The sequence below is a fragment of the Pinus tabuliformis genome, chromosome 2_2, assembly GCF_031772625.1.
Source record: "Pinus tabuliformis cultivar Carrire ecotype Pingquan chromosome 2_2, CPIR1, whole genome shotgun sequence".
In the NCBI taxonomy this organism is placed as follows: Eukaryota; Viridiplantae; Streptophyta; class Pinopsida; order Pinales; family Pinaceae; genus Pinus; species Pinus tabuliformis.
The window spans coordinates 958,857,978-958,870,125 of NC_142300.1; the positions used below are offsets into that span (position 1 = coordinate 958,857,978).

General features: G+C 40.8%; 1 protein-coding gene across 5 annotated transcripts in view; it reads left to right on the forward strand.

Moving 5' to 3' along the window:
* Window positions 1-530: 530 nt before the first annotated feature.
* Window positions 531-12,148, forward strand: part of LOC149196401 (uncharacterized) — a 180,151-nt gene continuing 168,533 nt past the window's right edge. The window contains exon 1 of one of the 5 annotated variants that reach the window (XM_089405550.1): window positions 531-979. In XM_089405550.1, the coding sequence (XP_089261676.1) occupies window positions 864-979 (116 nt within the window). In that variant the 5' untranslated portion in view covers window positions 531-863. The remainder of the gene's footprint in view (window positions 980-12,148) is intronic. The other 4 variants (XM_089405547.1, XM_089405548.1, XM_089405546.1 and 1 more) reach the window with 4 other exon arrangements.

The window sequence follows — 12,148 nt, forward strand, 5'->3', positions numbered from 1 at the left end:
GTCTATTTGGAACTCGGGTTACAAGATCATCCTAAAGAAACTATTGTAAAAGCATGATGTCCGTGAATACTAGCGAGTGCTTAGGGTTAAGAAACTTTAGCGGTGACATGGGATAAATGGCACCAAGCCTGGAATAAAAGATCCAATTTTTTGTCCAATTAAATGTAAACAAATTGTTTTTTTCAATAATAATAAAAAAGGCCCAAAGGGCATAGAATAGACGGTGATGGGGTGTACTGTCAAATCACTCCATGATGTGAAGGTCACCCATTCGAAACTTCATGGGCAAAATTTTTAGTCAGATTAAGGGTTGGTGCGATTAAGGTCGAGTGTAATCCCTAGATGATTTGACAACTTAGATGCCCTTGGATCATGGTTTCTCAAACTAAAAAATAACCCTATGTCATTTCTACAACGCAACCAATTTAGAAGGTCAATCACATTTAAGCTTGGTCAATCTATTGGTAGAGTGCTACCTGTACTAATAACAACGTTCCCAAATTATTTCGGAATTTTCATTCACCCGTTGAGGGACGTGCTAGTCCACGAAAGGCTTATTTTTACTTGGAATCCTTCATTGTTAAAAGCGTATGGCTGTTGAGTCGCCTTGATGGTTCTTAATGCTCACGTCTCGTTGCTCGGAGGAAATCGAACACTAGTAATTATCACCTGCGTTCACAGACGCCCCAAGGTAATGTGACAGTCTGAAGTTCCCTTTAATGTGTGCCATTAAGGAAAGAAGGTGATAATGCGAGTGACGAGTGACAGTCTGAAGTTCCCTTTAGTATGTGCCACTAAGGAAAGAAGGTGATGATGCGATCATTCTTAGTGTCACAGTCATCAGCATCTATTAACTCTTTTCAATGGAGGGAGGAGTCCAGAGATGGGCTGTAAATATATCAACATGGAATCCTTCCGAGACAGAGTTTAGCTTTTGCATGTCCCTTCTGCCCGCACACGAACATTTGGTCATCCGAAGGTCCGCATCACCATTATTTTATGTCTCTCTCCCTTTTCTTTTCATTTTTTACCATTTTTGTTTTAAATCTGAAAATTATTTGGGTGCAAACCCTAGTTTGGTTTTGTGTAAAACCCATGTCCTTTGTCATCCGAAGGCCATCGAATTAAACAAAGGAATGATATGCAGCGGAACGAATCCTAGCCGGACAGTTTTTACTCTTCAATATCGACGATTTTGCCTCCCAATTTTCAGTGCATGGCAATGCAAGCTGCATATTTTGGGATTTAACAACATAATTTTGCACGCATTGGGCTAATTTTGAAAATCATTGAAAATGGAGAACCAATGCTGAATTTGAATTTATTGATAACTTTAGATTAGGCGATATAGGAGTAGCTAACGGTTAATTCCATCATCTGAAACCTATTCAGAATCTCAACTATACTTTAATTGTCCGAGGAACACCTCACTTGGACTCTGCCAAACCTCGAGACCAGAAATCCAATTTCTCGAATAAATAATATGGGATTTGTTGCAGTTCTAGTGAAGCACAAACCTGATAGGTACTGGTCAGTCCTTGAGTACTAGGCATGTGTTACTTGGTTAAGCCCGCAAAGGGCCTTCTTCAATCTGCATACATGGGTTTCGCACCCATGCACCTTAAAATCTTTAAATTGATTTATGTAACGCTCCACCTCAATCAGTGCATTCAAAATGCAGTTTTAACGTCCATGTAATATAGAGACCAAGTAAAAACTGATGCCAAGGACATGAGAAATGTCTGATTTAAATATATCTGGTAATTGGAGCAATTGTGCCCTCATAGTCAATTCCCTCTTTCTAAGAGAATCCTTTGACTTTGAACCAAGCCTCGTACTTCACAACATTGACATCAACTGCATGATTCACCTTGTAAAGCCACTTGAAGTCCATCATTGATTTCCCTTTTGCCCGAGACACAATCTCTCACACATCGTTTTTCATGATGTAGTTATATTCCTCTACCATTGGCATTCTGCAATACCTGTTCACTGGCTGCCTCCTCATAACTACAGCACTCTAGATTAATGATGGAAGACATCACAGCAACATAATTTAGAAATTTTTTAGAGGATGACTCTCTCAAAAAGAAGTTTTAGGAGCTGCAAATCTGTCATGTGCATCCTGTAATGTCTAGGGTAGCCCCTTGGGCTTCCTCATTGAACTAGAAGGTACTAAAGCATTGATTCGACTTCTGGAACCTTGCTGATCTGATTATGAAATTTCTGGCTTTTGTAGATCAACAACTGGGACAACAAATGTTTCTACCTCCTCAACCTTGGTCAGAGGCTTATGAGACTTTGAGGGCCCCTCATTAGACTTCACGTCCATGCTCCCTAATATCTTTTGCTATGATGGAATGTGGACCCCATGAGTCTTGGAGGTCCCACTGTAACCAACAAATGCAGCTTTCAAACTGGAGGGTTCAAGCCTAATACTTTTCTTCTTAGGGATAAGAATATAAAGAGGAGATGGGAAAACAAGAAAGTGCGATGCCTAGGGTTTCTCATGAGTGAAAGTTTCTGCTGGTGTCTGTTCCTTAAATACCTTATAAGGACATCTATTCTAGATGTAGACTGTCATATTACAAGCCTTTCCCCAATGTTAAAATTGGCAACTAGGGCCAAACTCCATATGGGTCACCTTATTTATAGCAGCTGATATTTTTCTTGAATTCCTGTCTCCGAGAGGTGTAGGATTGATCTAAAGATCATCCGATTCCAACATGTATTCACGGAGATATGAATTTATTTGTATTTGTCAAGGTCGGCCAGCGAGAAAAACAGTCACAGCAAGAAAAGCATTCATTTTCACCCCCAACTTAACCTCAATGTTGCATATAAAAGGAGCAGACATTGTGGCATCATTTCACCATCTCTTCCTCACATCCTTCTCTCTCCTCACTTGATTGGGTACGCATAAAGGAGCAGCATCTCTCACATGTGCAAAGGAGGAAGTCTGATTTTTGTCTAGGGCTGCGTTGACCTAGTTTGATCGAAGCTGCAGGGTGACTTTTGGACACCGTTGACCAAGCGTTGACTCTTCTTATTTGTGGATTGGGTTAGGCTGCCTCTCCTTGGCAGGCCGCAATTATGGGCAGCTAATTTGACCACACTTTGACCATGTGTTGACTGTCAAAGAGTTGACTGCAGGTTTGACCAATGTTGACTGAAGTTTGACTAGATTTTCGGACTGTTTTGTGTTGACATTTCTTACTGTTGGTGGACGAGTTGACTGAGCATTGACCAGGATTGATTAGAGGTCAAATCTGACCTGTTTGACCAGCGTTGACTTTGCTGGTTAGGGTTTTGCTGTTGCTGTCATAAAATTACAGAATTGTATATTTGTATACTCTCTCTCTCTCTCTGCTGAATTATTGAAGAATATAAGAAGAATTGATCAATGGTTTCCCCACATTGGAGTTTTTGTCCCTGGCGGGTGCCACATCTTGTGTCCTCTTGTCTTGGCTTGTCTTCTACTGTTTATGTTCTATTTGCATTTTACTCTCATGTTGATGTGATTGCTAATTTGGAAATTGATATTAGGCTAATAAGAAATTTAAAGTAAATTGCTCTTAAGCATAGAACATACCAAAAATTAACATGGTATCAGAGCTCAGGTGAAGACAAAGCCCAAGCAAGAGTGAAAGAGCAATCACCGAAGACAGCTGGAAAGGACAAAAGGCTCAATGTGTTCCTCATCCCACTTCCCAACCGAAGACAAGCTCCGTGAGAAGTCTGACTATCACGGATGGAAAGATGTCTCTTGATTTGACATTGGAAGAACAAGAAATGTTGGACTATGTGAAGGGTAAAATTCCGGAGCCTCCATCAAATGCACCGATTGCTACAAAGAACAAGTACACTAAAGATGAAGTCAAAGAAAAGAAGATTATCAGAGATTCCATTGACAAGCCTCTGGTGGCCTACATCTCCGATTTGAACACCTCCAAGGAGATTTACGACAGATTGGTAAGCATGTTTAAGATTAATGATGCAAATCAAGTTTTGTTCCTCAAAAACAAGTTGAAGGATATCAAGAAGGGCAAGGACGAGGATATTCAATCCTATTTATTAAGGATCACTAAGATCAAGAATGATCTTCTATCGATTGGAGAAGTCATTCCTGACATGGAACTAACTATCGCTACCCTTGGAGGGCTCCCATCTGAGTGGTATATATTTAGAACCACTCTTCTCAATAATGACCAAATTCTAGGATTTGAAGAATTGATGTCAAGATGCATTCAAGAAGAGGCAAGAATGGTGGAGCAAGAAATGCCATCAAATAGAGGCAACCCCACTGCTTTCTCCTCTCATGCCAAAAGGAGAAATAATTATGGGTCTAAAGGTCATTTCAAAGGTAAGCTCGAATCTAAGGGTGGAAGGAAGAGAAGATGCTTTGTTTGCAATAAATTTGGCCACTATGCGAGGGAGTGTCCAAATAGAAAGGACACATCACATGATGATGATCACAATCACTCCAGGGGCAACTTCAACAACAACAATCAAAGGAATGGCAGGTTCAATGGCAAAGGAAAGAAGAATGTGGGAAATCATGGAAATGGTCAACCCTCCAAGAAAGCAAGGAACTCCAGGTATGAAGAATCAAATGTTGTTAACAATAAGCAAGATGAGTATTATCTTATATCGACCCCCTCCATTACCTCTTCTCCAGACTCTCTGGGGAATTGGCTTATTGATAGTGGTGCCTCAAGGCACTTCACTGGTTACAAGGCAACTTTCTCTAATTTGATAGAGGAGACAAACTAGGAGATTATTCTTGGAGACAATGCCACCTATCCCGTAAAGGGTGTAGGGAATGTTACCCTTCAATTAAATCAAGGTAACATGATTCATTTACAAGTAGTTCTCTATGTACCTGATCTCAAGAAGAACTTGATGTCCATTTTGGCAATGGAAGATAAAGGCTACAAGGTGGGATTCATCGATGGAAAGGTACATGTTTGGAAAAAGAATTTTAAAGATGCTTTTACTCTTGGGTTTCGGGTTGACTTTTTATATCAAATTGGAGGAAGTCCATTGGGGGCCATGTCTTACGACACATCTCAACAATCTGAACTATGGCACTGGTGGTTTGCCCACCTTCGTTATAAGGTTCTACTTGATGTAAGACAGGGTGAGTGGTTCAACCTTCCCCTCTGATACCCCGTGGCGACATGTATTCAGTATGAGTGGTTCATTCTTCTCCTGCTGAGACATCCTACCCATGCAGTTTGGGACTCATGGGGAAGTACCTCTCATCTGGCCAATGAGTAGGGAAATGAGGATAGGCACCATAGTACTACCGATGGATGCATTGTGTACTATCGTACTTCCTATGCTAGGATGATATTGATCTAGGATCAATTGGAACTGACTTCGGGTCAGTAAGAGTGGTATGACACACTCTCTTTATTGGGACCAACTTCGAGTCAGTAAGAGTGGTATGAGACACTCTCTTTTATCTGGGACTGACTTCGGGTCAATAGAGAATGGCATGATACATTCTCGTTCACTTCTTCTTCTTCATAATTCAGCAGCGCAGAGCAGTGCATTGATGGCAGAGATAGTACTGACAGACGGTCGGATTACCAGATGGAGTTCTCCCTAGTTGAGAGGGAGTGTTAAAATTGGCAACTAGGGCCAAACTCCATATGGGTCACCTTATTTATGGCAGCTGATATTTTTCTTGGATTCCTCTTTCTGAGAGGTGTGGGATTGATCTAAAGATCATTTGATTCTGACATGTATTCATGGAGATATGAATTTATTTGTATTCTTGACAATTTGTCAAGGTTGGCCAGCAAACAAAATAGTCATTTTGGCAAGCAAGCAAAACAATCATTTTCACCCCCAACTTAACCTCAGCGTTGCATATAAAAGGAGGAGACCTTGTGGCATCATTTCACCATCTCATCCTCACATCCTTCTCTCTCCTCACTTGATTGGGTACGCATAAAGGAGCAACATCTCTCACATGTGCAAAGGAGGAAGTCAGATTTCTATCTAGGGTTGCATTGACCTAGTTTGACCGAAGCTGCAGGGTGACTTTTGGACAACGTTGACCAAGTGTTGACTCTTCTTATTTGCGGATTGGGTTAGGCTGCCTCTCCTTGGGAGGCCACAGTTCTGGGCAGCTACTTTGACCATGCGTTGAGTTTCAAAGAGGTGACCGTAGGTTTGACCAACGTTGACTGGTTTTTCAGACTGTTTTGGGTTGTCATTTCTTACTATTGGAGGACGAGTTGACTGAGCATTGATCGAGATTGATTAAAGGTCAAATATGACTTGTTTGACCAACTTTGACTTTGCTCGTTAGGGTTTTGCTGTTGTTGTCATAATATTTGTATTATCTCTCTTTCTCTGTTGAATTATTGAAGAATATAAGAAGAATTGATCAAGGGTTTCCTCACATTGGGTTTTGTCCCTGGCTGGTGCCACATCTTGTGACCTCTTGTCTTTGCTTGTCTTCTACTGTTTATGTTTATGTGTTATCTACATTTTACTATCACGCTGATGTGATTGCTAATCTGGAAATTGATATTGGGCTAATAAGAAATTTGGAGTAAATTGCTTTTAAGCATAGAACATACCAAAAATTAACACCCAAGGACCATAGGCAGATAAATGGCAAGCACCATAGCTTCGATTGTGTCAACAATGGACTTGCTCTTTCTCTTAGCAAGCCCTCTTACTATAGGTTGTAGGGTACTATCAACACCCTCTTTGATCCTTGCTTTTCTATAGAAGGAATCAAACTCAATGAAGCTATACTTTCCTCCATTGTTAGATCTAAATACTTTCATCTTCTTAACTATTTGGTTCTCTACAAGAGCTTTGAACTCTTGGAACTTGCCAAAGGTCTCATCCTCTATCTTCATAAAATAGATCCAGTTTTTTCTAGAATAACCATCAATGAAAGAAACATAATAGATTTTATTTGTCAATGAAGTTGATGACATAGGTCCACACATTTGAATGTACCAAATCCCTAGAATCCCTCTTGAATTGTGCTCATTGCATGGGAAAGTAGTCTTGGCTTGCTTTTCAAGCGCACTTACCTACACACACCCATTCTCCCTACCTTGAAGTTTGACAATTCGTAGGGGCACACTTGTGCCCTTAACCTTGAAGTTAGGTGGTCCTTGCACCATGGCCTCTAAGAAAGGCAAAGCTCCATAATGCAAGTGACCTAATCTTATGTGTCGAAGCTCACAAAGATTATTGCTACTATGCATCAAGGCTCCATGCTTGACATGATTTGCTTGCAACTTGTAAAGGCCACTCTCATACACTCCTTGGCCCATAGGTCAACCAGGATTTGGGCAATTTTTGCCCCTTTATCACTTATTAATCATTAGTCTCAGTGACACACTTTAGGTCTATTAAATAATAAATTGAAACTAGATTCTTTGTCAAACTAGGAACATGTAGTACCTCATGTAGTTGACGAACATCTCCTGCTAACACTTAGAATGAGATAGAATCCATCTCAAACACTGGATAAGTGGCATCATCACAAATATCCACTTGCAAGTTGAAATCTTGTTCTTCCAATCTAGAGAAACTTGATCTAGTAGTTGTCATGTATTTAGTGGCTCCTTTATCCACATTCCATATGGTACGTGAAACAATGTGGGTGGGAAGGTACAAAACTTGTGGAGAAGGCTATCTCAACTTTGGTTGCACACCACTATAGAAGCTTTTGAACTCCATGTACCTTGATTTTGTTGTTGCTTTCCTTTCCCCTTCTTTTTCTCATGACATTGAGAAGCATCATGCCCATCTTGTGGCACTTGAAGCACTTGATGTGACTCAAGTCCTCCTCCTCATGGTTTGAAGATTTCGAATCTTCCTTCTTCTTGTAACCCTTCTTGTTGAGAAATCAAGGGCAATTAGATTAGGTTGATTTTTCTTTACTTTGATAACTGCTTGTGATGTTCTTTTACTTTAACTTAATGTACTTGTAATTAGCTTCTTCTTACTTGATTATTATAATGTTCTTTTCATCAAACAACTACCAAACTATGAAGATAAATAGAACAAATGGGCGCAAGATGTAGGTTGCTAGCCAGGCAAAAACCTCTCCTAGAGAGGAAAACCCACAAGAAATTTTTCTCTTCTTATAGAATCCTCAAATGATGAATTCCAAGACCTTAGACTCAAGACATAGATCCCTCCAAGACCAAGTCAACCTTTTTTCTTGATGAGCTTTCTTTGCACAACTTCCAACAACAAACTTCGTCCTTCCAACAATTCCTACAACAACTTCGGCCCCCAACAGCAATTTCTTCCTTCACTGCAGGTTTGCAACTTTTCGACCCTTCTACAATAGTTGTAAGTTCGCACACGTGGGATAGAGGGGCTGATTTAGGCCTCCTTACTCCTTCGCTTGACTTGCTTCTTCTTTCTTTAGACTAATGTTGATTTGTCTTGCTTTCTTGATCAAAATTTCGATCTTCTTTGGAGATCTTGAAAACTTATCCTTGTATCTGTAGAAATTGTTGGAAAATTAGAAATGCAGTAAATATTTTCTCAATCTTGATAATTTCTTGTGAGGTTTCTTATTATTACGATTCTTTATACCTTCTTTCTTTAGTTCATCAAGCAATTATCAAAAGCAACAACACATAAAACAATGAACACAAGATGTAGGCACGTGCCAGGGAAAAACCCCCCTCGAGGGGAAAACCCAGTCAAAGTAATTCTTCCTTTCAATAGTATTCTTTGAGACTCTTCACCCTAGACCAAGACCAAACCTTCCCTCCACACCAAGTCAGCCTCCAGAAGATTGACCTCTTCCCACCAACTTTGACTATGCGGCAACATGCAGCAGCTAACAACTTCCGGTAGTAGTCCAACATGGAAGACTTCGTTCTCCCAATCCAGAGCACGAAACAGAGAGAGACCACCACCAAAATTTCGATTTTCCTTGACTTCTTAAACTCCCCCAAACTCGCATTCAATTCGTGTTAACAATGGTATGTTCTATGCTTAAGAGCAATTTACGTCAATTTTCTTACTAGCCCAATATCAATTTCCAGATAAGCAATCGCATTAACATGACAGTAAATGCAGATAAAACATAAATAAAACAATAGAAGACAAGCCAACTCAAGAGGGCACAAGATATGATGTCAGCGAGGGACAAACCCCAATGTGGGGAAGCCTTTGATCAGTTCTTCCTATTATTCTTCAGAAGTTCAGCAGAGAGAGAGTACAATATGCAATATTCACTTGCCCAATCAATTCTGTCCAGTCAAATAGCAGTGACAGAAAGCCCTAACCAGAAAGTCAACGTTGGTCAATAGGGCAGATTTTCATTTGACCTCCAAAACAGCTCAGTCAAACTTAGTCAACTCGACCTCCAACAACAAATCAAATCAACCCAAAACAGTCTGAAAATACTTAGTCAAACTTGGTAAACGCAAATCAAACGTTGAGGATGAATAGACGTGATTGTTGGGCTTTTGAGCCTACATTAGTTTGCAGGCCGTCCTTGACAATTTGTCCATAAACAAAATAAATTCATACTTTCATTTGTACATGTTAGAATGATATGATCTTTAGATCAATCCTACACCTCTCAAAGAGAGGAATCCAATAAAAATATCAGCTGCATCATATGGGCTGTCAAAGGTGGAGTTTGGCCCTAGTTGACAAGTTTAACACTCCTCTCATCTAGGAGGAACTCCACCTGCCAAACCATCTGACAATTTGTACCATCCCTACTCTACTTTGCTGAACCAATGTTTTAAAACTCCGACTCCGGTTCGGAAACGGCCGAGGGTCGGCTCCAACTCCGTATTGACTCGGCCGGTTTGATTTCAATGACTCGGTTGTTGTAAAAAATACATTAAATATTTATTTTTTTATAAAAAACATAATTTAAAGATTTTCATTCATGTTTACAAACACAAAGCTTTAGAATATAGAGAGAAGGCAACATATGATCAAAGTAGGCTCATGAATATATCCATTATATCAAAATGGCACCTAGTGCACTATCCAATACAAAGTTCATACTTAGCCACCAATGCCAGGATTCTTTTCTGCCTCAGCCTAAGGATAATCACTAGACTACAACAACAATAATACTAATTCTCTGCCCCTAATGAAGTCCCTTGATTTAATTCTGGTCAAGCTCCAAAACAATCAGAGGGAAATACGTGTTTATTAGTCTGTTGCTAGAACGTTTGCCTTTTTAAAACCATTGTATGGCTCAATGCATTGTTTCAGTTTTCTAATTCATGCCACTAGGATAACCATACTTTGGCCTTGTAATTTTCAAAACTTTCTCACAGTGATATATTACTTTAGGGCTATAAATATGCAACCAACCATTGATATGTAGGAGGCGGAACAACTTTTGACAAATGTGATTCAGGGTTTTTGCTAAAGAGCCGAGTCGGTTGAGTTGTTACCGATTTGGCCGAGTCATTACCGAGTCGGCCGAGTTGGCCGAGTTGTTACCGAGTCGACCGAGTCAATGACTGGCTCGGTAACAACCCGACCAGCCTTTCCGTTTCGGCTAATGAGCCGACCCGGCCAGGCATTGGCTCGGTCTGACTCGGCCGTTTCTTAAAACAATGTGCTGAACCATGAAGAAGAAAATGATCGAGAATGTATCATACCATTCTCCATTGACCCGAAGTCAGTCTCCAATAATTGAGTGTATCATGCTACTCTCCACTGACCCGAAGTTAGTGTCCATTGATCCCAGATCAATATCAAACATCCTTGCATAGGGAGTATGGTAGTACACGGCGTATCTGTCGGTAGTACTATGGTTCCTATCCTCATTTCCTTACTCATTGGCCAGATGAGAGGTACTTTCCATGAGTCCCAGACTGCATGGGTAGGATGTACCAACAGGAGAAGGTGAAAGACTCATCTTGCTCATATGCCATAGGAGAAGGTGAACCACTCACCCTATGCATATCTCAACATGGGGTATCACAGGGGAAGGTGAACCACTCACCCTGTACATCGCGCACCATTAGGGGAAGGTGAACCGCTCACCCTATGGTCGCTCATCGCTCCAAGAAGTACCCCAAGCCCCTCGGAGCTCCCAGAGCTCAATATCCATCTCATAGGGGACCCTCGTAAGAGGGTCTCTCCATGACTCCAAGTTGTTTACGAAAGGTTAAGAATTTGACCTTCCCTAGGGGCTTCGTTAGAATATCTATGACTTGATCATATGTTCCAATATGACGGAGCCTTATTGTTCCCCGTTGTACCATATCCCAGATAAAGTGGTACCTGATATCAATATGCTTGGAGTGGTCATGAAACACAAGATTCTCAGAAAGACGAATCCCACTTTGGTTGTTGCAATAGATCATGGTGGTATCCAACACATGTCCAAACAACTCACTAAAGAGCTTCCTCAACCAAACAGCTTCACATGAGGCCGTACTAGCACTAATGTATTCAGCCTCAGCGGTGCTCAAAGCAATCGACTTCTGCTTTCTGCTCATCCAAGATATCGAAGCAGAACCTAGAGAGAAGCAACATCCAGATGTGTTTTTACGATCCACCACACTGCCATCCTAGTCAGCATCATAATAACCATGGAGCCTTGCATTCCCGACAATGTATCTCAGTCCATGGGTGATTGTGCCCTGGAGATATCTCAAGAGATTCTTGGCAGCAATCCAGTGTATCTGATGAGGCTCGTTCATAAACTGACTCAATGTGTTCACTGCAAAACATATCTCCGGACGGGAGTTCACTAAGAACATAAGGGCCTCCACGAGTTGCCAATACTCAGAAGGATTTCCCAAATCGGGCCCAACAACACTTCCGCATAGCTTCTTGAAGTTAAGTTCCATCGGAGTAGTCACGGACTTGCAGTCCACCATCCCAAATCTTTCAAGTAGCTTCACAATGTATTTTCTTTGAGAAAGGAAAATCTCACCTGGCTTTTGCTAGACCTCCGACCCTAGGAGGTAATGCATCAATTCTAGGTCCTTCATCTCAAATTCGTAAGCCAACTCCCTCTTACATTGATGAATAAGAGGGCCTACACCTATCAGAAAGAGATCGTCCACATAAAGTACCAAGATGAGAGGTCTATCATTCTCAACCGTAAAATAATGGTTCGGATCAACTTCACTTCTTGTAAATCCTAGCTTCATTAGAT